This window comes from Apteryx rowi, unplaced genomic scaffold (genome assembly GCF_003343035.1).
Source record: "Apteryx rowi isolate R43461 unplaced genomic scaffold, aptRow1 scaffold_1038, whole genome shotgun sequence".
Lineage (NCBI taxonomy): Eukaryota > Metazoa > Chordata > Aves > Apterygiformes > Apterygidae > Apteryx > Apteryx rowi.
The window spans coordinates 94,766-122,100 of NW_020447240.1; the positions used below are offsets into that span (position 1 = coordinate 94,766).

The 27,335-nt window shown below is 43.0% G+C and overlaps 1 protein-coding gene across 1 annotated transcript; it reads left to right on the forward strand.

The window, feature by feature from the left end:
• YBX3 (Y-box binding protein 3) lies at positions 1-26,084 on the forward strand. Its single transcript, XM_026067090.1, has 9 exons — positions 1-360; positions 4,387-4,450; positions 6,201-6,234; positions 11,369-11,458; positions 12,129-12,251; positions 20,832-20,926; positions 24,097-24,265; positions 24,933-25,033; positions 25,557-26,084. The coding sequence occupies exons 1-8, from the start codon at positions 123-125 to the stop codon at positions 24,996-24,998; spliced, it is 879 nt and encodes a 292-aa protein (XP_025922875.1). The 5' UTR covers positions 1-122; the 3' UTR covers positions 24,999-25,033; positions 25,557-26,084.
• Positions 26,085-27,335: the final 1,251 nt, after the last annotated feature.

Consider the following 27,335-nt stretch of genomic DNA (forward strand, 5'->3'; position numbering starts at 1 on the left):
GTCCCGGCCCTGGTCCCCGCTGACTGCGTTAAAACTTCGGCGGGGCCATTTTGGGGGCAGTAAGACCCAGCGCGGGGCCCGAGAAACATCAGTGAGCGCCGCGCACCGACCTGCCCGGCACCATGAGCGAGGCGGTCGAGACCAGCACCGCCAGCCGAGCGCCATCCGCCGCACCGCCCACCCCGACGACCACCGCTGCTGCCGCCCCAGCTGCAGCCCCTGTCTCCGCGCCGCCGCCCGCCGCCGCGGACACGAAGCCTAAGAGCCCTGTCAGCGGCACCGCGCCGGGCGGAGCGAGTGTGGAGCCGGCCCCCGGCGCCGCTGCCACCACCGCCGCGGAGACGGAGAAGAAAGTGCTCGGTGAGCGTCGGGCGGGCCCCACGCCCAACTTTCCCCGGGACCGGGCCTCCGCGGCGGGCGCGGTGGCAGCACGTGGCGGCAACGCCGCCCTCGGAGCCGGCGGGGCGCGGCCGGGGGCGCACTGCCCTCCTGTAGCGGGCGGCGGCGCCGCCCGCGGCCTGGCCCCCCAGGGGCCGTGAGTCAGGAGCCCCCGCGGAGCGGCGCCCTGCTGGGACGCCTGCGTGGAGCTGGACGGGGCAGGGCGCTGGCTACGGGGGGCTCCGGTGCTCGGCGGTGCCCCGGGCGGCCCGGCGCGGCGGGCGGCTCTCGCCAGCCCCCGGCGAAGCGGCCCGGGGGCGCGGTAGCCTCTGCACCACTCTGGGATCCGCGGGCGCCGGTCAGCGGTGGGGGTCGGGCCGCGCCGCTGGAGCCGCCCCGCGGGCAGTGCGGAGTGCGAGTCCGCAGCAGCCATGTTGGGTCGCTTGCTAACAGCGGTCGCAGCTCTGGTACCTGCTCCCAGCTCGCGTCCGCGCGGGACCCCGGCCGCGGCAGGCGCGACGTGAGCGCCGCGCCTCTGGCGGCTGGTGAAGCTCAGGTGGTCCCACCTTAGTAGCAGCTGCTGGTAAACAGCATGTGCAACCAAGAATCCAGATCTCTTAAAGATTTAAGATCTCTGTTCAACTTCCCTATCTATAAAGGCTGCTAACTGTTCTTAGAATGATTCTACTGGGTTGGGGTGTGTGTGGTGTGGGTTTTTGTTTTCTTTAAGTTTCTGCTTTATCAATAGTGAAGATGTAAATTGAATGCTGAGTTGCTACCTCTATACTCGAGCCAGGTGGATATCTAGTTTTTCTTGTCATGATTAAACAGGACCAACCAGTTGAAAAGGACAAGACTTCAGTCTACAGTGAAATTATTGTAGTGGAAATAGGGATCTGCTACTTATAACTGCATACTTTTAAGAGGTTATTACAAAGGTGAGGCTGACTGCTAGTGCAAAGCCCTGAACTTCACTAAGGAAAGACAGCATTTTAACTTCTGAAGAGAAAGACTTGAGGTCTGACTACAGCAGATACAGGAGCAGGTAAGGATTTCTCTGGAGCTGAGGTAGGAAAAGTTCTAGCAAAACAGAAGTTAGAAACTATTATTTGTCTGTTTTTCCCCCTATTCTGTTGTCTAGTTTGTCAAGTAATTGCAGTAATCAGTCAAGGCACATCTGCAGCTGTTGGTACACCTGGCTGGGGGTGTGTTTTTTTCCTTACTGTGGTTTGCTTCATTCATGTTAATGGTCTTTATTCAGCTCACCTGTCAGGCTGACTTAGACTTTTACTATTGCTTTTTATTTAAAATAAAAAATTGAAAGCACAGGTGCCTTTCCTATTCTAGTCCAAATTAGCTCTGCAAACTGGCCTTATTGTTAGGCCAGCTTTTTGGCAGAGAATGTGAGAAAGTGATTATTGATAATGCTAGTTGAAAACAAACTTGCATTCGAGTCCATCTCAAATATCCCTGTTAATGGTCTTATAATTGTGTAATTAAGTCTGCTTTTATAAAGGTGCCATTAGAGCTAAGCAAGCATCAGAACTTGCTGAGTATCTGTCCTCTAGGAGCAAGAATAAAGTCTAGTCAGCTTTCTTTTGTGTTTAGTCAGAGAAACCAAAGAGCTTTGGTTTTCCCTTCTGAAACTGATGAAACTAAGGCTACTTTTGCATGGGTGGGAATTGCTGATCACTTCCATTGTGTCTTGTGGAAATATGTGGCCTCTGCCCCTTCCTAATAGGATAGAGGTCATCACTTTGCTGCCTTTGAATTCTCATTAAAACTGGTTTTGGCTTCCTCTGGGCTTGTCCTCCTGCCCTGCCTGATCTCCCCACTATGACAGTTCAGACTGAACAATGGCTGCACTATAGTCATGTGGATGTTTAGTATAACACTATTGTCAGACATGCTTTCTCTCACAGTAATACTTAAGGGAGAGTACAAGACCAGTGCAAAAATGGAATGATTTCCCCAATGTCCTATCTTAAAAACTATACTGGAAACTTCCCCATGATCTCTGACAGCCTGTAGGTAAGGAGCAGTATTGCTCTAGCTAGTTCTGAATCTGTGTATACAGACTTCCATTTATCAGCAGCCAATTGGCCTTGTATGGTGAGTTTTGATCACCTTTTCTTTCACCAGTTTTTTGACTCCTATAGGAGTTTTTTTTTTCTAAGACTTCCTAGGCTTCTCATCCTCTCATAATCTAACTGAAATAGGCCAATGGCTTCAATAGCTATTTTGAAAGGGAGGCGGAAGGGATGGTGGTGGGAGAATTGGTGGTATTAGCCCTGCTTCTTAGAAAATCAGGCTAAAACCTGTCTGGTCACTGGTACTCCCCCCCCCGCTCCTTCCCTCTTCCCCTTCCTTTCCCTGTTGACTTGACCAATATGGTGAGCTCTTGTCTGTAGTCAGTGCCTTAATGATAGCACTGAGCATCTGTTTGTACCTAGTGACTTTTCCGTAAAGCTAAACCTAAACGAACAAATAAATGTTGGTGCTGAAGATGGTGATTGCTACTGAATCAATGCTAGGCAGTGGAACTTGGGGTTTTTAGTCTCTGCAGTACTAAACAGGGAGTGGAGTGGGAGTGGATGTTGTATTATGTAGAGCCCTTTTCTCTAGTATCTATTCTAGTCTTAAAGTAGTTCAACAGTGTAAACATTTCCTGCTAGAGAATCCTGTTCAAGAAGGCCAAAATCTTCTAAAAGTGTAATGAGAAGTGGCCTGTTACTACTTTCAATAATTCATGGCAAAAATACAACCAGCAAAGAAAGCTGCTGCTTGGGCTGTGTATTGAGTGTTCTTATACTTCTGACTGAAGTAAAAGAATGACAAGACTGCATGGGACCAAAGCCAGGGGAAGAATCCAGGTGTAGAGCAGATATACTGCAAAGCATTATCTGTATGCTTCTTGCCTCTAGCAGACTGTGGCTTAGGGAGCTCTGAACTGGAGACTCCCTGGATTTTCCCCCTGCCCCCCAATTGGGCCTTGTGTTGTGTGCCCCCCCCCAACCCCTGTCCCTTTTTTTTTTTTTTTTTTTTAAGTGGTCTGCTGTGGCTGGCTAGACCCCTTTTCAGCTAATACTATATGGATTGCGCAAATGGTTGTGATTATGCTGTGTAATAGATGCATGTATTAAAATATAGAGCCCAAAATTCTCCCTTTCCTACAGATTTGGCAAATATAGTTTAGTGGTCTCCACCCAGTTGCTGAGAGGGAAGGAGAGGTCAAGCTACTTCCATCGCTGTTGGGTTCCTCCCACACCAACTACATGTTGGAGGAACAGGTTTCACCACATCCTGTAAGACACGGCAGTATGGCTTGTATGCAAGATGTTGGTTGGGTATTATGTGAGAAGCAGGAGCTTGTCTTGATCCTAGAAGCCTTGGAAAATAAAGCTGGTCACTGACATAGCTGATAAATCATGAAAGAGATCTAATAGTAGGAATAGAAACAGAGTAACACTTGTTGGGCTCTTGTTTGGTTAGTGAGGATGACAGTAATGCAAGGAAGTTTGTATCCAAAATAAGGATCTTCTGCCTCTCCACTTGAACTGTATGATGTTTATGTGATTCTCTTCAGCCTAGGAAGAAAGGAGGGATGACTGCCTGAGTGAAAGAGGAGACTTCTAAATAGTCTTTTTCAGCTCTTTAATGTCTGGCTTCCAAATTAGAACTGATGAATGGCAGTGGGGAGGGTGTTCAGCTCAATTGCTCATTTCTGGAATAAGAAACAGAATAGCAAAGGGATGAATAGCCAATTTTGAAAACAGCTGGAGTTTATTCTAGATGCTGCATGGTAACTTCTTAGCTGAGGAACAGAAAGTTAAGGTACTGCTTCTTGCTGCTACATTGGTATAAACTGAAATGCAGATGAAAGTACACCTTGAGTGTGAAGGGAACAGAATTGGTCTGTCTGTGACTTCATGTGCAGGTATAAAAGTGTTTTTGTAAAACTCTTGTACTTCCTTATGTTTTAGGGTAACTTTAATTTTTTCTTTCCAGCCACTAAAGTTCTTGGCACTGTCAAGTGGTTCAATGTCAGAAATGGATATGGCTTTATCAACAGGTATGTTTAAATTGATGGTCATATTTATACTGCACTAAGACTTATGGTACAGATAATATGCCATATATTACCAGTTCTCAGAGATCTAAGACCTAAAAAGTTCATACAAGTGACTGCTAGGCTTTACCAGACATTCAGAAATTTCAAATGTCTTGAGACTCCTTCCCCCTTCTCTTCCTTGCACCCCTCTCCCCCTCCCCTCCCCCCCCCCCAAACAAAAGGGCAGAGGGGGAGGAAGAAAACAGAAAGGCTCAAACACATAGCAAATCTAGTCTGCTATTACTAGAGGTGTAGTATGAGTAAACATGAGAAACAAGTTTTATGAAACTTCATATCTACCTGGCTTTTTAAAGCTGGGAGTAAGGTTGGAGGATAAGGGGGACACTTCGATAAAAGTTTGTGATAACTGATTAGTCAAAATACCCACCCTAAATGCACATTGAAATTCTCCACTAATCACTGAAGATTTTCTGGACCTGGCTTCACAGAACTTCCAGTTGTTTGTTTTGCACAGAGAGACACACACAAACATCTGAATGGCACTGATAATCCATGTAACTTTTAGTGGTAAGTGGTTATTTGTCAGATGCCAACCTTGAGAATTTAGGTCTTGTGCACCCAAGTTGTTGGAGAAAACTTTGACTTCTAAGGCTAGAATATGTATGGGGTTGAGGGTTTTCTAAAGGACACGAGTGTTTATGAAAAATGAAGTTCCTGCATGGTGAACATCTGTCTTGCAGTGGAGATAATTAACACTTTTTTTCCCCTGCAAGTCTTTGAACTGTCATAGAGCAGTTAGAGTAACTTGAACACTGTAGAATGGGATAGAGCCCTGTCTCATGGAAGCTGAAGTCAGTTCTGGTATAGTATTAATTACAGTATTTGGAGACTGCTGTCAGTGCTGTGTGAGGTTAGAAGAACAGCTTGAATTGGGAAGAAATATTTTGAGTCTTTCATATTTAGCTCAAGACTATCGCTTCAAGTGCTACAATGTAATAACTTCTATTAGTTGTCTCATCAAACTGAAATCTACTGCTATGTTAGTCCAGTGCAATCAATCTTGGATTGTATACTGTCTTCATGAACTTTTTGACCAACCTATTTCTGTAGAGGAAGAATTGATTGAACAGGTGAGTGTCTAGGCTGATTCTGCTCTATGGGGATGTAGAATCAAGCTTTCTGACCCATCCTCATGCCTTGCCTGCAGAAGCCTGAAGTGGCTCACATAATCTAGACAATGGAATTGGTTGTTCGTGTCTGGGTCCCTGTCCCAATGGGCATTCCTAGGACCTCTTGTGCAGTGTTACTTTGGGTTTCACTGAAAGAAGAGCTCTGTTAACAGCTGTGGCCAGGCCTATTGATAGTCTTACTTGACCTCTAGGATAACATGCTGGAAGCTCAGGTTGCAGGCCCTGTGGAGGTTTGGAGGCTGGGAGAGGTAAGGTGTGTATGGAGGTGGTGAAAGGCAAGCAGTCCCATTATTACTGTCTTGTGTCAAAACTGCATCTTGAATGTTTGCCCACAGATTGCAGGGACTCCCATTCTGAAGAGTGGGGAGTCCTTTCTACCATCAAGCATGTGACCCTGGAAATTCACTGCAGGGTCTTGACAGCACAGACTTATACAGAATGTATGGCACCCAGGGGATGTACTACAGGCTGGGGGAAGGGAGGGTTTACTTGTGAAGTCAGGGATTTCTATTTAAGTCTGTTAGTCTAAACTCTTATGACTTCTCACTTGCTTTTCACAGAAACGATACCAAAGAAGATGTGTTTGTTCATCAGGTAAGAGAGCAGTAACTGTACTTACAAAGTGCATTACATATGGTTCATGATAAATTTTTAGTGTAACTTACTTCCTGGAACAACCACCCCAACTTATCATGACTTATGCTTAGAATATTTACCCTGAATATCTTGAATGATCATGTACTCATAAATCCTATTGTGACAAGAAATAGTATTGGAAACCTTTCAGGGAGGAATTTGAGGGTATTTTTTTTCCTCTACAAAGTTAAAATTGAAGGAGTTAAGTGTTACAGCCCTTCATGCATTTTTGTCTGTTTACTCTGATTTGAACACAGGCTTTTTTTGGGGGGGGGGGATGACTTCTATTTTGTAAATTCCTTGGTATTTGTTGCTTCTCCTTGCACCCCCCTGCCCCTTGCAATCCATGCATGCATTTCCTTGCACTCCTCCTCTGTCTTCTATTTCTTGCTACTGTCTTCATTTGCAGGTCTGCTCTGTCTGCCCTTCCTGGTATTGGAGAGTAGTGATCTAGTCTGGCTCTTTACCAGACTGCGTTGCCATCAGCTGTTGCTGCATGAGACAGCTGCTGTTAGGAAGAAGGAGAGAAAGGCTATGTGCCAAGTGTGGCCAAGTACAGAGAAATTGCCAAGCAGCTTGTCATTAGTTAACTTTTCTTGAACTGCCAGTAGGCTGTTCTGAGCCTCTCTGACCTGAGACTTGTGATATAGATAGCTGAAAGGAAGAGAGATGATGTCTGCATGCTGACATAAACTTGGTCAGCTTAGATCTGGATGTGGCACATGGGAGACTTACTTCACCAGAAAATGAAATGCTGCCTTTGCAGTTTGTCCCATATGTAAGGATCACATGAGGGCCCTGCAGACCTCTCAAGCGTGAGCTTTCTCTGTGGTATAAGTGACAGTATTTCCATCAGATGTAAGCAGGAGGCTTGCAGGGAGATGAGAAGTGCATGTCACTGTTTTAAACGTGCTGATAAACTTGAAGAGCTAGTTTAGTTCCAGTGGCTTCATGACTAGATTGCATGTGACAACTGTTTCCTTGTGTAAAGGTATCTAGACCCATTACTCCTAAAATGGATGAAGCTGTGAAGGAACTAGTGCCCCTAGTGACTGAAGATGTCAGGAAGTGTGCACACTCCAGGCTTATTTAGTGCATTGAGAGCAAGAGCCCTCAATGTGAAGTATATGCGAATACCTAATAGTTGCCTTTTTCTTTCTTAATGACCATGTGCTGTGTGGACCCTGATAGAGGGGCTGAATCACTCACCTGATGGGAGTGATCTGGAGGGAGATGCGAGGGGGTCTAGTAGCTGAAATACCTTCTGGATAGGCAGCACTGTAAAATTACCTTGAAGGAAAAACAAGGTGTCCCTGAGAGACCCCTGAGAAGATATGTTGGAAAATGACTGTTCTGCTGGTGTACAGAAGTGACATGGATCAGCACTTTTCTACTTGGGAAGGCTGGCTGTGAAGACTCAATACTAGTTTCCTGTAGGCTTTCACTGTTTGATCTATGCTATTTTGTACTTGGATTGCATTCACCTGTGCTGATAACTACCCACATGTAAACTGTGGGGAGGGGGACAGGATATGGTGACTGATTTCTCATCTTCTTGCAGCTGAAATTCCATAGGAGTGAGTACTGGGCAAAACACTGTCCTGATGTCTCAAATACTGCCTCACAAGCAAACTGGCATCTGATCAAACTTGTTCATGGGTTCTGCATAGCAAAGGAGATATTTTTGGGTCTAATCTAGATCAGTTGCAGTTGGTGTTACTAAACTATTCCATCTCAAGCTAATCTTCTACATGTGAGAAGAGGGGTAACATAAAAGATGATGGGAAGCTGCTTGAAGGGTGGATCAGCCTTGACACAGTTCTGACTGAACACAGGCAGTGGGAGATATCCTTGTTACAGGGGCTGGGGGCTGCCTGGCAGGAGTGGCCTGGGTGTCCGGGTGGCCTGGCTGGGGCTCTGCGCCCTCGGGGCGCCGGGGGGGGGGGGCAGCGGAGCTCGGGGCCCTGCTCCCGGCCAGTGGTTGAGGCCTGCTTAGTGAGCCAGGCGGGGAGCGGCGGCGCAAGCAGCAAATGAATGGCGTAAGCAGACATCCTGCTGTGCGCTGCCTTGCTCTGTGCTGTTAGTGACGCGCTCCGGCTCGCGGGCCCCGCCCCTCCCCCTGCTCTGGGACCGTGGGGGAGGGGCCGGATTATCTGTCTAATCCTTTCAGAGCGAGGCTGACCTAGTTGAATAGAGGCGCCCTTTCCCAGCGGGAGGGGAACAGCCAGATCCCGTGATGGGAATGGGGGTTAATGCTCTGTGTGTGGCTATTGGGTGGTGCTGTATATAAACGGAGGGCAGATTAAAATGCTTTTCTCTTTAGGGCATGCATGGCTGCTTTGAGTTAACCCTCTGTCTTGCTGGGGGGGGGGAAATCCCCAACAATGGTTTGGGGAAGGGTGAGTTCTTTTGACTTAATCTCGCTTGTCCTTGAGTTGGTTCATGCAAGATGCTGTCTAGGGCACTGTTAGTTAATCCTGACAGAATTGGGGGTGTTCATGTGTGTGCATGGGTGTCTTGCAATTTAACACCTTTAAAAGTATGTAGGTAGCTAGAGAAGCCTAAATTAGGCATAATTTGAGTCAGCAAGCAGTGAGGAGAAATTAATCTCTGCTGCTGCACAGGTTTTTCTGGGTCACATTCATTGTGCACAGTGTTTATGACGCAGCCTGCTAGAGGTGCATCAGTAACTGGTGTAATGGATCTCTGCCACTGCTGTGACAGCACTGCATGTAATGAGTGGTGTCATGAGGGTATGGGAAGAGTTTGGTCAGTACTCTGCTCATCTGAGCTCTGCTCTCTCTTCATCGGTGTTGCCTGGGGAAAGGAAAGGCTGTGTCTTCATTCTTCAGTACCATCTGTGTTAACACACAATACCTGTCTGCTGAATCAAAGAAGCTGGAGGTTGCTGTGTGCTGGTGAACAGTAATGGGGAGCATAGTGCTCTCTTCCCTCTAGATATAGAGTCTTTTCATCAAGCCAAGAGCATAGGCTTATTAGAGGCTTATTACAGCAGTTTACCTGCTACTGAAGAAGTAAAACTCTTACAGTTCCTGCTCAGAATTCTAGGATTTACTCAAAATCATTCCTAGTTGCTTTATAAAACAAACCCCAGCCTATTGTGTGGTGGGCTCTCTAGCCTATTGACAGGTCATTCAACTGCAAATCTGAAATTTGAAGTCTTTGTCCATAAATCTCAAACACTGCGTGTTAAGCCCTGTTCAATATATCATCTGTTATTCAGCTTGGAGGATGTTTGAGGAACTTGATTGATTTTCAGTATACCTTTTGCTGAAAGGAAATCTAGTAGGTTCCCCATCCCCCCCCCACACACACACACACACACACCTCTGCCCTTACCAGGAAGAAGAAAGATTCTGGAAGAAAGCTTGTCAACATCTCTGCTGTATGCAGAGCACAAGCCTTCAGAGTTTGTCAGTTGTCTCAATACAAGTGGTAGTGAAATTAAATTTGTAAACTACATTGAGGGTAATGATTTTAATATTAGTAAATAGCATTTGTGGAAAAGCTGTTCCTGTAGCTGATTTTAGAGATGGGTCAGTTACTAATAAATCAACAGAAAACAAACTAAGTAAAGAAAGCAAAGCCTTGGCTGAAGGTGGGAGTCTTTGCTTGCTGAAGTATTTCCCAAAGGAATTCACTTGAGCAGCTCATTCTCTTCCTATATCAAAAAATTCTTGGATTGTTTTCGCTTCAATAGCAGTACTATGCACAACTTTTGCATTTTTTCCTTGAATTATTTGGGGGCATTGCTGGATACAGGGAATAACATGGGTAGATAGAGGGATGAAAGAACATGTTGGATTACAGCCTGGAACACAAAAGGGCCCATATTCAGCAACATGAGAATACCTTCCCTAAACTGGTCAAGTTCATCTTTAAACTGCTTAGAACTCTTCCTTCAGTACTTTGATGGGAAATACTTTTGGACTATTGTTGCCTCAGTGAATGAATATAACTGCCCTGTATTGGCAACAACTCAGCTGACTTTCATTCTGCCTGTTTTTCTGGAACTGCCAACAGATTTCACAACTGTAATTTCTTAAGATGGGTTTAGGCATTGTATTTAGTGCATGCATCATCTCCTGGATCCTATGCATCCATGTCCTGTGTACTAACTAAATACACCCATATCAGGAGGCTCTGAAAGCAGATTGGTGTTTAATAACCAAATAGTGCTTCAGGAAGAAGCTGGCTCTCAGATTGACTTGCATAATGGATTACTTTTTTCAGCCTTTTTAGTTTGTGAGCCCTTGCATAATAAACTGATAATAGCCTTGTTTTGCTAACTGCCTTTTGTGGAATCCCAGAAGTATGCAACAGTGAAAGGGATCTGTAGTTCACAGGTTGAAAACCAGTCTGGAAGTTTGAGTGTTCTGGTAAGTCTGAGAGGGTTTTTTCAGCTGGTTTTGATTCTAATCTGTGGTGTTAAAACTATTTTGGGGGGGTTCTTTCTGGAAGAGGTGACTAAAGATTGAGACTCTCTCTTCTGGTACTATTCCTCTGCCTTCCTTAGGGAGTCACCTAACTCTGGGGTCTGCCTTACAGTGCTTAGATTAAAATGCTTCTTTCTGTTACACTGAAGCTATAGCAGTTTTTCTTCTCTAGTTGCTATGATACCTTATAGTTAATGCTATCTTCATTAAAAATGTTCCTGGTCTTAAACTCTCTGTAGATGGTTTACAGGTCTTTAATGATTGTGAAGGCACAGGTCATGCTTGCAGCTGGAGCTGCTTTGGTATTGCTTGCAGGAGGTCAAACAATCAGTGTGAACTCTATTCATATAAACATGTGAAATGATCCAGGTATTTAGTAGGTGTGAGAGGGGAACCTGGGACAGCAGCTGATTTGTAACCTCATAAGTATTGAGAAAGGAATGAATGCTGGCTGAGTAAGGAAGGGCTAGGGAATGGGAGACACTTGTATATTTGCCATATCTTGGTGTGGTGACTGGTTTGTTGTGTAAAGTTGATAACATAGCAGAAAAACACTGTCCTTCCCTCATCTAGAGGGCTGTGAATGAATAAGCTGAAAACTAATGTTTTTCTTCCTGTATCATCTTTCTTTAAAGACTGCAATAAAGAAGAACAACCCACGGAAATATCTGCGCAGCGTTGGTGACGGAGAAACTGTAGAGTTTGATGTGGTTGAGGGAGAGAAGGTAAGAGATTATGGAGGTATAGAAGCATAGTCCAACAGAGTTAACATCACTCTAGTGGGGAGTAACAGAGCATTCTGTGCATACCTAGTAGTTTTGTCTACTGTGCTAAAGTAATCCCTGCAGCAGGTGGCACTCATACAGCTTTTCTCTAAAGTCTTCATTAAGAAATGTTTCTAGGTAGATCTCAAAACTCTTAACTATACATTATTGCTTCTAGAATCTGTAATTCTTACTTGAGAGAGCAGTTAATGATTATTGGGCAGCTTGCAAGCTTGAAATGATGCATATGTTGCCCTGAATTTTTTGTCTTGGAGCCTGGTCACTTAAGGATTGTAAGAATCTACAAGTTTGCAGAACTTCCATTTTCTCCAACTCTCTTTCTGAGAGTTTTGCTTTTTGGATCTTTTGTCTTTAATCTGTCACTTCTGCTATCCTTATTTTTTGTGTGAACTCAAGAGTGGCTAGTGATGAGTCTCTTGGGTTATGGGATTGAAAATAAGACATGCTTTTGCAACTTGAGGAAGAAATCTCTGGAGCTTGGACCTTATGTTATGCAAACTTCCTTTGTATTTCCTTGTCTTCCTTCCCCTTCTACCTATACCTTATCTTTCTCTTCTCACCTCCCTTCCCACCCACCCCCAGTTTTCTGACTTTTTTTGGGGCCTTTTAGGGTGCAGAAGCAGCTAATGTCACTGGTCCAGATGGAGTCCCTGTAGAAGGCAGCCGCTATGCTGCAGACCGGCGCCGCTATCGACGTGGCTATTATGGCCGACGCCGTGGACCACCTCGTAGTGTAAGTTTAATTGCTTTATAGTGATGGCCATCCTACCTCCTCAGCCATCTTCCTTCCAGTGAGGAAGATTCAGCACTGGAATGTGGTAAGCTGCCTACGCTTAACTAAGGTGTGAGTGGTGTTCTGCAGCAATACACTGCCTTCCTTCAGTGCATCATTAAGGTTGGTACTGACATTTCTGTTACTGGGTGTCCTGTAGGTCTTTTCTTGGCATATCTTTCTAGAAAGGTACTAAAGCATCTTCTTGGATGTTAATATATCTGCTAATTGAGAAGATTAAGCTCAAAGGATTGAGACACCTAGGTGTTCACCTTCACCTGAAGCAAAGGGTAATATCTATATTACTTTAAGTAACATGGCCATCGTTTGGAAGGGTTTCTTGAAAAACCTGATTTGTTAGCTGTTCAATGTTTTTGCATTTAAGCATGTAGCATTTTGACCAAACAGTTGCAACCTCCATGTAAGTGTCATCCCTTTGTAGGCCTCCTCCATGGTAGTATATCATAAAGATAATGCACTCTTCTTAAGCTGGTCGCACACTACTGTTCACAACATCTGCAAGCTTTCCTAAACAGCTTCCCTACAAGCTTTTACATAAAAAGGAGTATGTATAAGGTGCATGGTTGTAGTTCTAGCAGTTACTATCCACATCATGCTTAGGCTCCAGGGACCAATGCAGCACACCACAGGCTTGGCAGTATCTTTTTGTTTATAGGCGAGTCTGATCATCACTTGCAGGAATGTGTGAATGATCCAATATGAGAGCCCTGTGGTCAGTCTCTGCACAAGCAACATACCCCTCTTCTTATCTTTTTTCTACAGAATTAGCAGCAAGGAGGCGAACAGAAGTGTTGCCAAATCTGTCCTTAAAGTCTAGCCATTTATACTAGCTATTGCAAGATGTTTTCTTTAATCCTCTGGAACATCACAGAGCCTCAAATACATGAGGTGTTCTTTCTGAAGCCCTTAGACTGCTAGAAGCTGGTGCTGGTATCTGATGCCTCATTACTGAATGTGTCTTGCTTTTACAGTGATAGACTTTGCAGCTTCAGCCTTGTTGATGTTTCTGGTCTTATCTGTTAGGTCATCAGCTATATTCCAGTGTTGGCACTGTTTCTTTGTTCTAATGAAATTAAAATTTCCCTTAGCTGTCTTTATTGCTAGTGAAAACTTTAGCTGATATTATTGGCGTTGACTTGGAGCTGCTTCAGGTTCAAAATTAGCAGACATAGCAAGGCTTATACACACTTGTACTACTGACTGTGGAAAGCAGCTGTTTCCTTCTGCCTGAAGAGTGATAATGTGAGACTCATCTTGGACACAGGGAACATTCAGTCTCAGGGTACTCACACTGGGACATATTCTTTTTGTTGGCTAATGTAAACTCATGCAGCTAGAAGAACCTGGCTCTCTGTGGTACTATATCACACTTGGATCCAAATACTTGGAAGATTTCTGATATTGGACAAATTCTGATATTGTACTGTTAGCCTTTGGCTTGCTCCTAATGTCTGAGAGTCCCCAGCTTGATCTGATATGGGTACCAGATTGTAATTGTTGTGTAACTGGTACCTGATCATCTTCTGAAGTCATCTTTTTTTGATGACCTAAAACATACTGCTTGATTCTGGGAGAACTGCAGCCTTCAAAACTTGTAAAAGATATTTAACAAAAAGGTGTTCATCTGGGTGTTCATTTCTCCTGATTGCTCATAAAGTTTGTTAGCCCATTCCTTCAGTTTGTTGAAGTCCTTCTGAATGTGAGACCTATCCACCAATTCATTGACTGCTCCCTCTGATTTGTTGTCATCTGTAAACTTGTTGAGTGTGAATTCTGTCCCATCATCAAGGTTGTTGAAGATTGTACAGTACCATTCCCTTAGGATGTCACTTTTAACAGGCCACCAGATAAACTTTGAATTGTTGACCCTTTGAGTCTGGTCCAGCTAATTTTCTATTTGCTCTGTAGTCCACTCATCCAGTCTGTATCTGAATTTAAGTATAAGGATGCTATGGGAGACTTGCTAAAGTTGAGGTAAATGCCATCACCTGCTCCCTCCCTGTTTTGCAGAGCCAGTCTTCACAGAAGGCAATGAGGGTGACCAGGCATAATTTGCACTTGGTAAATCCATGCTAGCTGTTTCCAGTTGCCTTAAGGCACTTGGAAATGGCTTCCATGAGGACGTGTACCGTGTGACTTCTTGAGTTATAGGCCCCTGAGTTCTGAAGGGACTGAGCTTAGGCTGACTGGATCCTCCCTCGCCTTTCTTGAAGATGGGTGTGACACTTGTCTCTTCCCAGTAATCAAGAGCTTCCCTGATAGCCATGACCTTTCAAAGATGGTAATGGCCGCACAGTGACATTGGCCAGCTCATTCAGCACTCTTGAATGCATTCTCTCTGGTCCCATAAACTTACAGGTGTAGACTTTGCTTAAGTGATATTAACTTTTCATGTTTCAGCTTAGTTAGGAGTTCCCTGTGCAGCCAAAGCTGGCTGTGTGCTGTGCCTGCTCAGTCTCTTGCATATTCTTGTCTTCTGAGCTAGCTATCCTTGAAGACTGACCAGCTCTGTCAGACCCTCTTACCCTCCCACCTGTCAGTTCCCTGAACAAGCCAAACTCCACTCTAAGTGCATTTTTCACTTCTGTTAGGATCTTAAACTCTCCCATCTCATGGTCACTGCATCAAAGATTGTTGTTGGCCTTCACATCTGCAACCTGTGTAATCTTCCTTATGTGTGAGTGTCCAATTAAGCATCTCACCTAGTTGACTAGTGATAACCTATGTGAAGAAATTTTCCTCAGTGCACACAAGGATTCTATTGGCTTGTGACCCACCCTGTTGCACTTTCAGTAGATACTGATGGTTAAAATCCATCCAGGGTGACAGCATTGTTGTTTGAGTACAGTTGTAATTCTTTCGAATCTGGACAAACACAAAGACTAAAGAGTTCTTTCAGATACTTCTGGTCTGCTGCCTTTCATTGAAGAAAACAGCTTGTGAAAGAAGAGTGGGAGGGATCCAAGTGCCACTTGTTCTGCTTTAGGCTATCAGCAGTGGTATTCAGCAGCTATCTAGAAAAGCAGCATACCTCTGCTCTTCTGAAAGCCACTATGCAAATATATTACTGATTGTACATGAGTCTTTAGTAGAATGTCATGAATTAGAACTCTTGCAGCCTACCCTGTGTGCATCTGACCAACTTTTATCATCTACGTATGTGCTAGGTGCTGTAGATTTCTTTGTCAGTGGACAGAAATAAGCATTTTTGGCATGCAGTTCAACCCCTCTGAGAGCTGATGTTTAAAACGGGCCAGATGAGTCATGCTCTTTAGTTTGTGTCTAGAGAGAGTCTATGATGGATTACTCAGATGTGGATGTCTCTTAATGGGTAAGAAATGTTCAGGGGAATAAAGATGAGGAACAAGGATTTAGTGGCTGATACCTCATTGTACCTTCCCCTGTTATACTTCACTGAGATTCTGTATTCTCTTAAAATCCTTGAGACAGCTGCTATGTGCTGGGAATTGGGTGCTAGAATGTGCTGCTGATCAGCTAATTGCATCCTTCTCCCCCATCTATCTTCAGGGAGAGGCTTTTGCTTCTACTTTTGTGGCTCAGCTCTATTCATGTCTTGACTGTAGTACAGGAGGAGTTCTCATGAACCTCAGCACCAATGCCATTGGTGCTTCCGGTCATGACAGGTCCAAAAAGAGCTGTTGCTGCACTCATACAGTTCTTAGATATCTATACTGAGGTTTATGGCCCTGATGAACCACCTTATCTTGAAGGAATGTAAAATGATGCCATTCATCTTTGTCCTGGGGCACCAAAGTATTAATGATTCTTCTCTTGAATCTGGTTAGCCACAGTGTTCTGCCGCATGCTAGTTGTGGCATCCTTTTTCTTAGGCAAGCTGGACAAAATGAGTACTGGAACTTAACCCTGCAAGAACATGGTACTAACTGGGAGCTGACATGGCAACTAAAGGCAATGCCAGTAGATGAAATACTGCCATATTGCTAGGAATATAAGAAACCAGGACTTAGCAAAAATATGCTCTACAATCAGATAAGCTTGATCTGTTATTAGGATCTTTAAAGGATACCTAAAAGTCAAAGGGACTGATATCCTTGATGGGCAGGATTAAGCTAAATGTGTTGCTTTAAGATCTAAAGTAATCAGCAGCAGAAAAGAGCTGAAGGTGCTCTTAGACATAACAGCCACAAGTGGTGTGTCAGAAATTGTATCTGTAGCTAAGTTAGCAAGAGTCCACATCTGATTGTGGCATGCAGACTGCAGAGGATTTGTTGGAAAAGGGTGGAATATGAGAACAGTGCTAACATAGATGTCATATTTTTGCACCTGAAAGATTTGAAAACTTTTCTCTCCATTTTGCATCAAACTACAGAGAAGGGAGGTGTTGTGCAGGGCCTGTCCCTGAAGCTGTCCTATTGTAGGTCAGTGAAACCACTCAATACGCTTGTCTGAATATTCTTGTCATCCCATGTGTAGTTGCTTTGGCAGATCAGTTGAGAGTAGAGCGAATCCTCATCTCGAGCTAGTAACGCTCCCTTTTGGGGATTGTCACCCACATCAGTTACATGTTCTTCACATTGTAACCGCATGTCTACTGCATCTAGAAAGATGCCTCTCTCTAATATCCTTTTTCTTTAATGAGGCTTCCTCTCCCCCCCCCCCCTTTCCCATGCATAAAGGGGGAAGGAAGGCTGTAATATCCTAGAGTTATAGCAGTATGTATGTGATATTTTCTGAATGGTCAAAATCACTTCTGTCACCTCCATCATAGATGTAGTAAAAGCTTGTGTCTCATCATTTGAGGATGCATTTCTAGCTAACTGACTTGCAGGACATTCCTGAAACTCCTTAGGTTTGGGTTGCTAGTGGTACAGCTTTCTCAAACTTAAGAATCTCAAGGATGTTCACTCAGCTATAGGTGAGTGGTAGCTGCACACCTGAAGGAATAGGTTTCAGTGTATCCAAGTCTGCTACATTTAAGATGTATTAAGTTGCAGAGCTCAGCTGCTACATTGTCCATCCTCAATTTACTGAAGAAAAGTAAGTGCTATATTGCCATTCATAAACTAAGACTCACTGTAACTTGAGATGACTTTGATGTGGTGACCTTGCAGTTTCAAGAACTTGAGCGAGGTGATTCTCCCCCTCTACTCAGCCCTGCTGAGGCCACATGTGGAGTAGTGTGTCCAGTTCTGGGCTCCCCAGTACAAGAGGGATGTGGCACTACTGGAGCAAGTCCAGCGAAGGGCTACAGAGATGATGAGGGCACTGGAGCAGCTCTCCTCTGAGGAAAGGCTGAGAGAGCTGGCCTGTTTAGCTTGGAGAAGAGAAGGCTGAGAAGAGATCTTATTAATGTGTACAAGTATCTTAAGGGAGGGTGTCAAGAGGATGGGACCAGACTCTTTTCAGTGGTGCCCAGCGACAGGACGCGAGGCAACAGGCACAAACTGAACCACGGGCAGTTCCATCTGAACATGAGGAAAAACTTCTTGATTGTGAGGGTGACAGAGCACTGGAGGAGGTTTCCCAGAGAGGTTGTGGAGTCTCCTTCTCTGGAGATTTTTAAAACCCGCCTGGACGCAATCCTGTGCAGTGTGCTCTAGGTGACCCTGCTTGAGCAGGGGGGCTGGACTAGATGATCTCCCGAGGTCCCTTCCAACCTCAACCATTCTGTGATTCTAATTGACCACACTTAGCAATAGGAGTTCACCCAGTAACAGTTGATTTCTGTGTGATTACTTGGCATGGTTTTAGGCAAATGCTATCCTTTGTTTGCCATTCTAGCTCAAATATGTCTATACTCTAGGCATAACTTACTGGATCTGTTTTTGAACATGCATAAATTTCTCAAGAATGAAGAGAACCTTGAAGTATTTAAGATGTTTAACCAACTTCAGTGGAGTTTCATGTGAATTGTCTGGAAAGTTCTGTGGAAAGTGGAAGTACTTGTTCATATCAGAAATACCTTAATTTTATCCACAAAGAAAAGTCTGAGGTTCTTACTGAACTGTCTATGATAAGATAGATGTGGTATGGAGCTGTAGTCAGAATGTTATAACAAATGATGAATAATGGAATATTCTTGAACTGGTGATGCTCTCATATGAAATACTCTGTGCATTCCTGACAGAAGGAGCCTCTATGCCAGTGAATCAGAAAGTAGGCAAATTTGTTTTGAGAACTACACTATTTCTTGCAAAAAAGACCTGTAGATATGAATAGTAGTATGTGAAAACTAGAGACTCATCTGAAGAGATGTAAGAACTAAGGAATAAATTAGGATGCCATGGGAAGCAGATGGGTAAAAAGCTCACTGTTCATTACAGTAAATGTTTAAATAAAGATATTTTTACTGGAGTGAGGGGAGATGAAGGCGGAATGAAATTTTGTATCTTTGGCTTAAAGAAATTTGGGAGATCTTCATGGGGAATTATAGCCTGCCTGTCTGTTGTGATTGTCTTCAGAGGAAAATATAAAGTGCAGCTGGCCAGTTTCTTTTGTTGCCTTTTAGGATAACCAAGGTGTTAATATGAAGTTGGAAGGTCTCTGTGGAAGAAGTTTAAGCAGGATCCCATGTGTTTTAGAGGTGTAGTGCTTTTAAGAGTATGCATGAAGCTTTCCTAATAAAAATGCGTCTAACATTCAATATCAGTGCAGTAAAACAACATCTCAAAGTTCAGGTTCTGTTTTCTGGTCAAACTATCTTTTTCAGTGATTTATGACAGCATAGTGGTTTTATTCTGGAATCATACTTCTTCAGCCAATATATCTTACATAAGTATCTACCTATCACTGTCAACTGATTTAGGTATTAGTTGAATTTTTGTGATATTATAGAAGCTGCAGGAAGTTGCTTAAGATTTTTGGGCTAAGCAATTCAGTTGCTTTGCCATGTATAGCTTTCGATCAACTGTTTAACCCAAACCTAGTTAGAATACCAATATGTCAACGTTCAGTTTGAGACGAATAAAAAGATAATTTCTGCATTGTTGTTCTGCTTTGTTCTATAAAAATGCTTAACTGGGTTCTATTTGAATCATGTTGAAAAGTCGTTCTTTGTCACTACAAGAGAAGGAAACTTCATGTTTTTTATCTGAGATATCAATGCAGACTTCTGCTGGGAGGAGTAGACACAGTGGACTTTACCATTTAAAAACATGTAGAAATTCAGTATTGACACTAAGCTGTGAATGTGATGCTGATTGCCAAGGGCTATAGGAGAGCTTTCTGTTTGAAAATACTGTGTGCCCTTCCCTACCTTTAAGTTGTTGCTTTGTTAACTCCTGGTATGTCATCCCTCAAACCAGATCTTCTAGGCATTTATGATCCCGTTTTTATGGCACTGAAGTGTTAGGATTGAATGTTGATTGCATGTGTGTTTGCTTAGATCTCATGGAAAAGAGAAATGGTGATTTTGCTGAAAGACAACTCTTTGTGCTATGAGGGAGATGCTTGTTGGAGTCTTGTTTCCTTTTCTCCCTTCTTCAGCTCTTGCTGCTCTTTTGTGTTTCTACTACCTCCCCACCCCTCAAAAAAGATTCTGCAGGTTTTGCTGCCTCTATCTAAAGAGAAAAAGGAGTGATGGGGGTGGAATGTATTAAACTGTAAAGTTATTTTAAGATGCTGTTTGTTCTGTATATACAGAACAAATTGGTATTCCAAAAAGAATATAAGTAGTAGTATCCTGTTGTAAACTTGTAAAAGTTTGACTTTCCTTTTAGGTTTTGGACCTCAAGTGATTCTCTACAGCTGTCAGAAGATAGGTAGTAATAATAGGTATCTACTCACTAAATATTTAAAGAAACTCCCATTTATATTGATCAGTTTTTATAAATAACATCTGATATGTTATATATTTGTGTTTTATATTTTATTTTATTAACATTGAGTTCTGATCTCTTGCCTTCTCTTATGCAGCTGGCCCTGTCATATTGCTAAGAATAGCTGGCATAGCTATTTATAGGTACAGAGTCTGTAATACAGCAAGTGTCTTTGGGTCATGTCTCTGTGCTTTTGGAAGACTTGGAAAGCAATAAAGAACATCTGAAATCTTAATGCTTTTGGAGGGGATTTTAATCTGATAAAGAGGCTTGTCCAGATCTGACAGGGAATTCTGTTCCATTCCCCAAGATTTCTTGTTACAGCCTGCAGCACTCCAGGCTTTCCAAATGTTTATCTTCTGGTTATTTTAGTTAATCTCTTGTTAAAGAAAAGTTCACTGTCAATGCCGTTATCCTGAAATTGCCTGTAAAGCTTCTGCCCTTTGCCAGAGAAAGGGAGGAGGATCATCAGTTAGCTTCTTTGCCTCTTACTATGAGGAACAAGAGCAGCATTGTTGGTTTGTTCTTTCCTACTCTCCTCTTCACCAAAACAAAAGCCTTCAGAGTATCTGCTCCCTTTTTTACCAGGTATGCTTGCATTTTTGTATTGACTTACTGTTCTGTTTAATATGGTATCCAGGTTTTGGGCTATATAGTTAATGTACTGCCTCTGAAATTATGCTTTATCTTTGTCTCAGTCTTCCATTTTCCTTGGTTGCAGGGTGGTGAAGGAGAGCTCAAGGATGGGGTCACAGAAGGAGGACAGCTTCATCAACAAGTCCATAGGAATCCTACTTATCGCCCACGCTATCGCAGGTTTGTACTATTTCCTTTGCTCATCATTGCATTTGGATGCTTATGTGATCTGTAGAGGTTTCATTAATAGCAGGAAGTTGTATTCCCTGGCATTCATGTACTTTCAGATAGTAAGTACAGTAAGAAGTAGCCTAATTTCTTAGGAGAAAGGAGAGCCACAGGAGTAAGGAAACCATGGTAGAAGTTAATGTGTGTGTTACTTGCAGCCAGGAATACATTAAGAAAGAATTTTCTGTATCCTGTTACTCTTAAAAATTAAGCAATGTATTGAAATGAGTTGCAGGTTCCATGTCTTCACAGCTGAACTCTTCTTACATTTTTCTTGGACAAGCATTGAATCCAAATCCCACTTGATCTGGGACAGGTAGGCCCACTATCTACAGAGGCAAGGTGTGCTTTGTAACCCTCCCTGTGGACTGAAGCCAGTAGTTTGTGCCTCAGTGCTGAACTAAGTGACTTGTGTGCAGGTGTGCCTCCAGCCCTGTCCCATGTGTCACATGTAGGCACGTAGAGGTATGTGCATCTTGCAGCTCAGGCTTTGTTCTAAGCACTGGTGCCACTTGTAGGTGCATGAGAAATCCTACTTACTGTTCAGGAAGAACTGAAGTCATGTCCTATTTCTTATAGACCATTAGATTATAGGGCAGTATTATAGTAACTTTGTAATATTCTATGCTAGCAGAGGGAGTTGCTGACAGTTAAAACCTCAGTATTATGTTCCATGAGGGCTTCTAATGGCTTTGTTTGGGGAGTAATAAAATATGAGAACTATTGGAGTTACTCTTGCTAGTACTTTGGAGAAGGGGGATGCTAAAGAGGCTAGAGAGCTCCCAGAAAAATAAGGTAAGTCATCAAATGGCTGAAGGGGAAAAGGTGTGAAGATTGGAAGCTACTGAGCAGTCAGGAGAGGAGACATCAAATGAAGAAAGTGGGAGACAGGCTGAAAAACAAAAGGAGGCTGTTATCCCTACAATGGGTAGTAAACTTCTGGAACTTTTGCTGCCAGATGTTGGGAATGTTAAACTTGCATGAGTTCAGAGGGAGACTGTTCAAATAGCTGGAGGAGAACACTGTTATGGTATTACTGAATAGGCAAACTGTATCTGGCTATTGTTACTCTTCCCTAGGGAAGAGCTAAACTGAGCTAAATGGACCCTTGAAGACACAGTAGGTTGTTCTTAGGTTCTTAAGTAGAGACCGGTTGGGTTTCACTTGAACACTGGTGCTTTCCAATGGGATGTGCACAGTAACTTGCAGAGTCATCTGTGTTCATCATTCATCAAACTGGCTAATGTAGGATCACTTTATTTTTTTTCAGTCCTAGTTCTGACATGACCAGTCAAGCCTCTGCCCTTACACTGAGGGAACAATTCCATGACCTAAGAACTCATTGCAGTTCAAAACATTAGTCTGAAATAATCAGCCTCTGATTGTCATACCTTTTGAGATGTTACCTCACTTCTTTTCCACCGAAAGGCAGTTAAGATCATTGAGATTCCTGGCTTCTTGTGACTTGTTTATCTTGGAGAATGAATAACAAGTGAGATAAAACACTGGATTGTATTCACTGGTACTTTCTGTAAAGTATCATGGCACCTCCTCTCAAGGAGATGAATTGTATTGCACAGTCTGCCATTCACTACACCTCACTTGCTCTTCATCTTCTTGTCCTGTTTTCCTATCGGCTAACTTATGAGGTCAAGCTCCAAGTTTGAATTTGGAGAAATGAACTGTGAAATGGACAGAACCCCCATTTTTTCATATGCATATTCGTTGAAAACCAACAGCAAGGGGTAAATACCAGTGCAAGGAACAAGAAGCTAAGTTTTATAGGAATTACAAGACTGTACTTAATTGGGCATGGAAAATGTGGTCATTACAAATAATGTTAAATCCCTCTGGATGGTGGATCTAGAACCATAAGCTTTCCAGCTCCTACTCTGATCTCTTCTATCTGTAAACGTTTGTGCTGGCTCTAGTAACTAGGATAGTGGGAACTGGGATAGTACTGATGCTTGCAGGGGCCTGAGCTGAATAAGTTTAATTCCAGAAAGTCTTCATTAGCTCGGGTGCAGCAATATGAAAACACATGGCACCAACTCAGGTTCCAGCCCAGATGCAATGTTCCATTATGTGGATGTTCTGCTTCCATACACAAATTTTTGAGAAACAATATAGTTGGCTAGTCAGGCATAGCACCACACCAAGTGTAACAAGAGAGCTCAGTTTTTGCACCTGTCACATAGGTGAACTGCAAACTAGATAGTTTGCCCATGCCTAACAGGAATTCACTCATTTTTGGTGTCTTTTCCTGTAAGAGGTACCATAGCTTAGTGTATCCAATTTAAGTGTCTAATGTGTTTCTGTGTGAATTAAGAGACAGGCATTGCATGCATTTACATGCACTAAAACCAGTGACAGTAGAGCTTTTCTGCTAAATTTCTTTGGGAAACCTAAATTGGCTTTTGGGACTAGACAGCTGTGAATTACTTAAGTCAGCTAATAGGAACTAGATAATAGGCAATGACTGTCATCGCTTTCAGCTGTGTTTTGACACTTTCTAAACAAAATGTGTTTATGTTGGAAGTGGGATGGAATGCTATTGCATAGTTCAGAAAGATTGACTTAGTATTAATGAGGTCCAACTCTCCTGACTGAGATGCATGTTACCCCCTTTTTTTTTTTTTTAATGGCCAAGGGGAGCAACATCATTTCAGTTACCTGAGAGGAGGGGAGATCCAGGAATGGGTTCACAGGTAGAACAAGGGTTCCCAGGTATCAAACCACTCAATTATGAATAGGCCTGGACCTGGTGTACAGCTAGCCCAAGGCTAATTTGGCAGAGTTGGCCTGTGCAGCTTCTACTGGCTCTTTTCCTCTTTTAGCCAGCAATTCAAATTACCTAACTGCCTCTTTATTGTAGGACTGGCAGTAGAGTATGCTGATATAGTTCTAGCAGTGGAGAGAGACCCAGGCTGCTTGTCTAGACCAATGAAATAGGTCTTTCCCTTCTGACTGTATGGCAGCTAAATTCCAAAGGGATGGTTTGCTGTCAGTTAGAATTATTGAAGATGGAACTTGCTGGTTAGAGAGGCTTTTGTTGGACCAAAGTTACTGTGTCTTAAACATCAAACTTCCCATGTACCTGATATATTTCTCCCTCTTTTCAGAGGGCCCCCACGTCCTCGCCCTGCCCCGGTGGCTGGAGAGGCTGAAAAAGAGAACCAGCATGAGGCCAATGCTATGAGTCAGCAGCCACTTCACCGTGGGTATCGACGCCCGTATAACTACCGGCGTCGACCTCGTCCACCCAATACTCCAGCTCAGGATGGGAAAGAAGTAAGCACCCTCCTGGCGGAGACTGAGTTTGGGGCTGTTGTTGATTGGATGAATGTTCAAGATCCTCTGCTGTTCAGGTTTTTTTTTTTTTTAAACCCAAGTATACTGTTAGTGTGCTGAAAGAGTCTGATGGTGTTTGTGGTGAAGGTAGTTGGCTTCATTGCCTGTTCCCTGTGACCTTGTTTGAGAACCTTAAATGGAACACTAACCAGCAGTGGGATGGGAACAACTTCTGGATAGTTCTTAACTGAGGATCAGATTATAACTAAAATTTCTGAAGTAGATGGGGACTGCTGTATTTTCCCACTTCCCCAGACCATCAGTCTCCAAGCTAAGAGAAAGATTTAAAAGCTCCAGATCTGTTTTCTGATCTGCTTAAACCAGCTGGTTTCGGTGAACTATTTGCAAACACAGGCTTTAGTGAGGAAAGACTCATTCTATATCCGCTTGAGGTGGTCCCCTCCATATTGGAGATGGTTTTTTTAAGAAGTGTACAAAGATTAAGTATTACATAGCAGATTATCTTTGTATTCCCTACAGTTAATATTTTCTGATACTTCATCTTTCTTGATTATCTTAAAGCCTGGGTTATACTGATGCTACTACTGAACAGAGAAAGGGTCTGGAGGTCGTTCTTTGTCTGTAATGTAGGTTTATTGTGTCTCAGACAAAGGTGACTGAAACACCTGCTGAAAATCCTGCTCCAGTGACCGAGCAGAGTGGTGCTGAGTAATGTCCGGCTCCCCAGGCACCTTTACCATCCCTCAGGTAAGTCAGATAGGTCCCGTTCTCCAACTGAAACACGATTATGTATGCTTCTAGGACCCAGAGCATCTGTCTGGCCACATACCCCTATGCATTAGGTTGTTGCAATAGCTTTTGAGTCTTATATAGACAACCCAAGGAACTTAAGTCTTCTGTTCTGCTTTTTTCTTTCCTGCCTCTTTGTATTCATCACAAAGTAAACTTCTGTAAAAGATTCTGCTTCATCTGTGTGATTTGTTTTAAGGGGGTGCTCCTAACTGGTATATAATACTGGCATCTGTTGATGAGCTGGTGCTGTTTCACTTCAGGAAGATACTGTACTCCTATAGGAAGATGCTGTACTCTTAACTTGTAGATGAATAAGCATGACTTGGCTTATCCTGTAAGTTACAGTCACAACTTGGTCTTCATCTGAAATCCCACCCAATAGACAGCTTTGTTTTCTAGTCCAGTGTTTCTTACATTTCTATTTCGCAGTAGAAATGAAATCAAGTAAATTGCATGTTGTAATTTGGCTCTTCTACAGGTGTCCTAAAATGCAACTAAAAACATAACACCAAAGAAACATTCAAGCAATAAATTGTCAACAATGATGAGAAAGCAAAGATTCAAACTATTGGAACTTGAGAGAGAGAAAACTTACCAGCTGCAGAGATCCAGGAAACGCCCGCAAGATAAATGCATGAAGAAAGAGTGAGATTCAGAAAGAGCAACCTGCCCAGTTTCAACAGCAACTGTGGGTTTTTTGATTTGGGTTTTTTTAAGAATTTCACTGTTTCACTAGCATTGAATTTTTCAATTTTTCTTTTGGTATCAAAATGAAAAGGGGAAAAAAACAACCAAAGAACTGAAATTGAAATCAAATGCTTTTTTATTAGATGCTGGTGCTAAACCTCCCAGGTGTGATGAGGTTTTTTCTGTGCCAGTCCTGTTCACTGCAGGACATGGGGAGGAGAAATTTCCGCTTTCCTTGGTAAGATCTATTTGAAACTGTGCAGCATGGGTGATGTTTCTCACAAATAAAAGTGATTTCAACTACAAAAAAAGCAAATTACCTATTGACGTGTTTGTTCATGTTTACATTTAAAATTGTGAATGATTGTATTTTGCTGCTTCAGCACATATATCAAAATTAAACCTGCCTTCTTAATATGTGTTGGCATATTTTGCCTAAAGCCATGCTGGATACTACCTGTACAAGGATATGGCTAGATTAGTGGATCTACTTCAAGACAAAGCAGTTTCTATAGAGAAATTATGCAAAACAGCAATAATCCACACCCCTCTCTGCTTCTGTGATTCATTAATGGTTGTTTTTTCTGTTATCTTGCAGCAGGAGTCAGGAGACTCCAAGTGGGTTATTGGGATGTTGCTTTCCCTGTTTTGCTAGGCTTTGTGTTATGTAAACATTAGAGTCCAAGCTTTGGGGTTCCTCACCATTGAAAAAGACAGCAGGCTTAATTGTCACTTTATTCAAGCTTCAGTTCCAAATGCAGGGAGTAGATTTTACTAGCCCCTCCACTTTTCCTTATTTGAAACCAGTAATATCTTTGTACCTGTGCTGTCTTGTGCTGATGAGTGTCAAGCTTTTAACCATCTTAATGTGTACTTGTTTTTTAATGGTCTTCCCCCAAGCTTGGAGGTCTTCCCCCCCAGCTGCTGAATGTGGGTGCTTTTCTTCAGCTCTCTTGTATGCTTTTTTCTCTAGTCCACTGTTTCTCACATTCCTCTCTTGCAGTTGCTGTTATCCAGATCTTAGATTTTATATTTATTAGTTTCCCTAAAACACTTCTTCCTGTTTTTAGCTATCTCATCTTTACCCAACCTTTACTGAATAAGCCTTCATATAAGCCATCTTGGTATGGAGTGGCACTGTATGACTAAATACATAGGACTAAATATGAGAGTAGGGAGATTCATGGAGGGTAATTGCTGTCCCTGTATCTTCTGGTTTCCCTGTTCTTGCACACTACTGTGGAGACAGCTTAATAATCAAAAATCTTATCGGGTTCTCTGGACACCACACTCATTACTCAAGAAATATTAAGTGGGGGAAGGAGAGGCAGAGTGTCAGGTGGGCTCCAAAGCATTTCCTTCCAGCTTCTGGGAAGGTAAGGAATGGTGTTTTTCTATTCCCTTGCACCCTGTTGTCTTTGTTAGCTCCTGGGCAGGGAGCATAGTGATGCATGAGTTGCACTGCCTACAGCTGGCTATATCAGGGGGTTCCTGCTTGCTTTGGAAATGAATTAGGAAATTTTAAGATGTGAAATGAAAACTACAGGGTTCTCTTCAAGAAGAACACTTC

Coding starts and splice junctions, on each gene's coding strand:
- YBX3 (XM_026067090.1), top strand. CDS start 123: ATGAGCGAGGCGGTCGAGACCAGCACCGCCAGCCGAGCGCCATCCGCC. Junction 4,451..6,200: donor GGATATGGCTTTATCAACAG/GTATGTTTAAAT, acceptor TGCTTTTCACAG/AAACGATACCAAAGAAGATG. Junction 20,927..24,096: donor TATCGCCCACGCTATCGCAG/GTTTGTACTATT, acceptor CCCTCTTTTCAG/AGGGCCCCCACGTCCTCGCC.